This window comes from Scylla paramamosain, chromosome 7, assembly GCF_035594125.1.
Source record: "Scylla paramamosain isolate STU-SP2022 chromosome 7, ASM3559412v1, whole genome shotgun sequence".
NCBI classification, from domain to species: domain Eukaryota; kingdom Metazoa; phylum Arthropoda; class Malacostraca; order Decapoda; family Portunidae; genus Scylla; species Scylla paramamosain.
The window spans coordinates 11,905,001-11,910,000 of NC_087157.1; the positions used below are offsets into that span (position 1 = coordinate 11,905,001).

The window sequence follows — 5,000 nt, forward strand, 5'->3', positions numbered from 1 at the left end:
TCTCTCTCTCTCTCTCTCTCTCTTTGTTAATTTATATTCCTGTTTTTCTCTCCTGTCTCATTAAGTTGTTCATTATGATTTTTCCACTTCACTACATCATTTTTCTCCTCTTATCTATGTTGGTTTCCTCCTCTGTTTTCCTCCTGCCAAGTACGTCACGTCTTCCTCTTATTTCCCTCCCCATTTCCTTTTCCTTCCTTCTTCCATTCTACCTTCCTACCTTCGTTATCAGTGATACATACCTATCTGTTTCTCCCTATCTTCTCCCAGCCCTATCTTATTTCTCTCTCTCTCTCTCTCTCTCTCTCTCTCTCTCTCTCTCTCTCTCTCTCTCTCTCTCTCTCTCTCTCTCTCTCTCTCTCTCTCTCTCTCTCTAAGGATTTGAAAGGATAACAAACAGTAATTTATGACCTCATTGTTACTCCGGTGCTAAAATATCAGTCAGTCGGTCAGTCAGTTAGTCGGTCAGTCAGTCAGTCGGTCAGTCAGTCAGTCAGTCAATCGATCAGGCTCTCAACTTATTGCTCAGTCTTTGGTAAGGTGCGCCCTTCTAATTCTTTCTTAATGCGTTTGTTTTTACTTCGCCTTGCCACGTCCTATTGTTCTCGGGGTCTTTACTCTCTCTCTCTCTCTCTCTCTCTCTCTCTCTCTCTCTCTCTCTCTCTCTCTCTCTCTCTCTCTCTCTCTCTCTCTCTCTCTCTCTCTCTCTCTCTCTCTCTCTCTGCCGCCTCGTTCCACAATCTCTGCCGCTTCTCCAAGCCTTGTGCTCGAGCAACCTTCCCTCTAAGATATTTTCGTCTCCCTCCCTCACTCCCTCTCCTCCTCCTCCTCCTCCTCCTCCTCCTCCTCCTCCTCCTCCTCCTCCTCCTCCTCCTCCTCCTCCTCCTCCTCCTCCTCCTGCTCGTCTCCTGTCTTAAAGCTGTATAAATGAGGGACTTCTCTCGCTGGGGGTAATTTTAAAGCTGGATGGGAAAATTACAGTATCCTCTTTGATCGTTAAGGATAATAAATAGAGAGAGAGAGAGAGAGAGAGAGAGAGAGAGAGAGAGAGAGAGAGAGAGAGAGAGAGAGAGAGAGAGAGAGAGAGAGAGAGAGAGAAAGTAAAGAATAATAGTGACGTGTGTATATTGACAGACGTACGTACATACATGCATTGCAAACCACAGCATAATGTAAATAATTTATGATGTTTAGAAATTGTGTGGATATAGTCTGTCCTAGCCGTTTTTGTTTCCTCCTGGTGGTGGTTGTGGTTGTGGTTGTGGTGGTGGTGGTGGTACACTGGCGGCCACGTTGTCAGGTCTTCTCTCCTCCTGGGAATGATTTTTGTTGGAATTACATATGCAGGTGTAGCGCCGTAAGCTGGTCAAAGGGCGCGGCTATCAGTTCCAGGATGTAAGACGTGGAAGGAAGCCCCGGGAGAGGAAGTGCTGGTAGTGATGGTGCTGGTGGCTGTAGTGTAGTGGTGGTGGTGGATTGTTCTGTTCCTCGCCTCCACCTCCCTCCGCCGCCAATCGATCTCTCCACTGAGTCATCCTGTGATTGAGTCGTTGTCGCAATCCTACAAACATACATACATACATACATACATACATACATACATACGTACATTACGTACATTCATACATACATAGATAGTACATGCATGCCTACATACATACAAGCTCATCATGGTGATTTCATGCACCTGCTTACACACACACACACACACACACACACACACACACACACACACACACACACACACACACACACACACACACACACACACACCCGTGTATCCTGAAAGTAATCAGGGTCACTGTTTTCATATTCATCACCGTCCTCGTTTTCTTCTTATTATTGTTACTTATATTTTCTTCTTCACCTTCTTTTTCTCTTTCTTCTCTTTCTCTTTCTTTTTCCTCCTCCTCCTCCTCCTCCTGCTCCTGCAACAGTAATAGTGGTGGTGACGTCAGGAGTGTTCAGGTCTTATGTGGTAGACTAAATAAAGGTTTTGTCCTGCCATTGTGATAGGACAGACGTGTAGGGGTGCGCATTTTTTCTCCCACTCTCCCCTCCTCCCTCCCCCCCATAGGATTGCACAATGCACACCTGCGGCGGCCATTAGCTGTCACTTGTGGCTCTCAAGACCTTAAGTTGTTTGTGTTTTTGATGTTCTTTTCATGCAATAATTTTATGTAATTAAAGAATAGAGATACTTTCTTCTTAGGCCAACATATCTCTTGTTACTTGTGTTTCTTGAGTAATTGTATGTAGGTGTTAAAAGGTTTTGTGTTTCCTTGCTTTTTTCTTGCCATATCTAATCACTTTAGCTCTTGGTAAGGCAGTTAAGTCTCAACGAAGTTTTGTACGCAGTTGGTGTATGGCTGTACAAGGGGAGGGAGGGCTAGTGATGGGACAGGCAATGCACAGGGCATGGTGCAGCAGTGGGCGGGGTTCAGTAAGGGCGACACAGTGGCTGGCAGTCACGTATGGTGGAAGGGTGAGTGATGTCCCTTGCCCTCCCCCCCCTTCCCTCTTCCATCCAGCGCCTACCGTACCCGCCCTTGCCTCCCTCCTCAGCGCAGTGGCGGCGACCTTGTGGTGGTTGGCGTGCCCTCATCGTGGTCGAGGGAAGCCGTCGACTTGCCCCGCGGTCAGGTCGTGTGCACTGGCTGCCCTCGGCTACTGGCCGCCCACAAGGTCTTGGTATGTGGTTCAGTGAGCCACGCTTGGTCTGGCGTCACCCGGTAACAAACTGGCAAGCTACCCAAGCGTGCGGGGCTATCGAGGCTCGTCCCTGTATTTTTGGAGGAGAATTGGAATCAGCGTGATGGTTTGAACACCATGCTGGGACGAGGCGTGGCCCGGGGGAAGAGGGCAGGGGGAGGTATCACGTCTAAAGGCGCCCCGCACGCCTGATGGAGTGTGACACATGTCATTTGCCGTGATGGCCCCACTACACCAATTTCAGGAATATTCTCAACTGCCTCCAACCCTTCCATCTCCACGCGCGGCAGAGAAGTGCCGCCCACCCACCAGAGACCTGTCGGGTGTCACCACCGAGGAGTGTAACCAAGAGTCCCTCAGGGATTGTTTGTATAACACATATTGCAGAGATGAGGATGGTTAGCACATCATTGAACTGAAATGCTGCTTAGTGCTGATTGTAGTGGGTTATTTTATTACTGCGTAGGGATTTTGTTAATTAACTGTTTTGTGGTTCGCCGTTACTGATGATTATTTTCTTCTTTGCAGGTAAGGGCAACAAGTGTCGCTGGCGGATCAACCAGGGTGAGTATCTCATAGTTTTACGGAGGAAGCATCCTCGTGGGAAACACTATCCTTTGTTGGCTGCCTCGGCGTGCTTGAGTCCTGCGCCCTGAGGAGCAGTGCTGCGTAGCGATGCGTTCACTAGAAGCTGCCAACGAGCGGAACTTAGTAGTGCTGATGTTCACGAGTTCTGTACAGCTTGATGCTACAGCTACAGAAGCAGCCGTGTACTGTGGGGGTGTATCGCGGGGCGGCGCGAGGGTTTCCTGTTGTTGTTGATCGTGCTCGCTCTCCGGCAGGAAGGAACCGTCACCGTAAAAAGAGAGAAAAATCACAGCTTGAAATTGGTTCGCGGGTGTCGATCACGGGCCATAGCGTTTCCGAAGCGGTAGTCGAGGATGGGGGGAGGCCTAGGGCCTGTCATGTCACGGCTGCTGGATGGCTGACTGGCGGGACGCACCGAGGAGGGGAGGTAGCCGGGCCGCGGAGCTGTTATCGTGATGTGACGACAGCCTGTGATATTCATACTACGTTGGGTGGGTGTTCAGCCAGCCTGCAGGAGCAAGGTTCATAGCAGCAGCCTCCCGGACGTGGGGACGAGAGGCGGAGCGGAGAGTGGCGGCGGTGGGAGACTGGGAGGTGCACCTGACGCCAGGGTAGTGTTTCACGGTGTGTCGGACACTGCGCTGTCATGGTCCAGGCGAAGGGTTGCAGCAGCTGCTGCTGCTGCTGCTGCTGCTGCTGCTGCTTCTGTTGTTGTTGTTGTTGTTGCTGCATCCTGCTGCTGTGACTGCTGTTATTATTAGTCTTGTGTAGTCGCGACCTCTGGAGTCATGCACGGTGACAACCTCGAGCAGCTCTGCTCACTAACGTGAATGATTGCATTGAGCCGTGACCTACGCTGCGACTGAAATGTAATTGCAGCACGGGCACAGAATGTGTCAAGACTCCAATGAGAGGAAAGTTATGGAACTAGACGCTGCTGTGGCTGCTTTTGGGCGTACATTTATATGTACTTATTAAATCTCAATGGATTCCAAGGATTCGTGTTGTCCCAGTTCATCGGAAAGGGGATCAGTCCTTACATTCCACGTGCCTGGGCTGAAGGCAACATTCGTGTTTGCCTCCCATGCTTCGTGCAAATCGCGTGGCTTGAAGAGGAGCTGGACGAGTCTGCCACTTGATTACTCTTCGGCTGTGTTGTGAGGGTCAGGGAGGCGGGGTGGCTGTGATGTGCTGCTGCAGGGAGGGGGGAGTTGGGATCGTTGTGGCTGTGGTGTGCTGCTGTAGGTGGGGAAGGGCGGAGATGGTGTGGCTGTGAAGTGCTGCAGGGGAGGCTAGGAGGCGCTGTGGTGCTGTAGGAGTGGAAGGGTGGGTGTATGTATGGCAATATTTATTCGGTTGTAATATTAGAAATTTCAGCTCAAATTTCTGTACTGTGTAATGTATGTAGGTGGCGGCGGCGGCATTGGTGTGTGATGAGGTATTGCATGGGAAGGAGGGAAGGAGGGAGGCTGTGATGAGGTGGTGTCGGGTAGGGTGGCGTGTGTAGCTGTGGTGTGGTGCAGCAGGGTGTGAGGAAGGGTACAGGGGAGGAGAGGAGTGTTGACGCCGGTGGTGGTGGCGGTGGTCAGACTCACACACCCCCGCGGGCACCGCCTCCAACTTTTTACACAGACTGTTCTTCCCAGCTGGTCCGCCTCAGTTATCAAGTCTTGCCAATTAATCCATCGCTGTCCCGCGTC

The 5,000-nt window shown here is 50.8% G+C and overlaps 1 protein-coding gene across 6 annotated transcripts in view; it reads left to right on the forward strand.

Annotated features, from left to right (window-relative positions):
• Positions 1 to 5,000, forward strand: part of LOC135102080 (serine/threonine-protein kinase MARK2-like) — a 128,037-nt gene that overhangs the window by 28,704 nt on the left and 94,333 nt on the right. For 3 of the 6 annotated variants that reach the window (XM_064006789.1, XM_064006805.1, XM_064006806.1), the window contains one exon: positions 3,241 to 3,276. The exons of the other annotated variants lie outside the window; for them this stretch is intronic. In XM_064006789.1, coding sequence (XP_063862859.1) covers positions 3,241 to 3,276 — 36 coding nt within the window. The remainder of the gene's footprint in view (positions 1 to 3,240; positions 3,277 to 5,000) is intronic. 6 annotated transcript variants of the gene reach the window in all.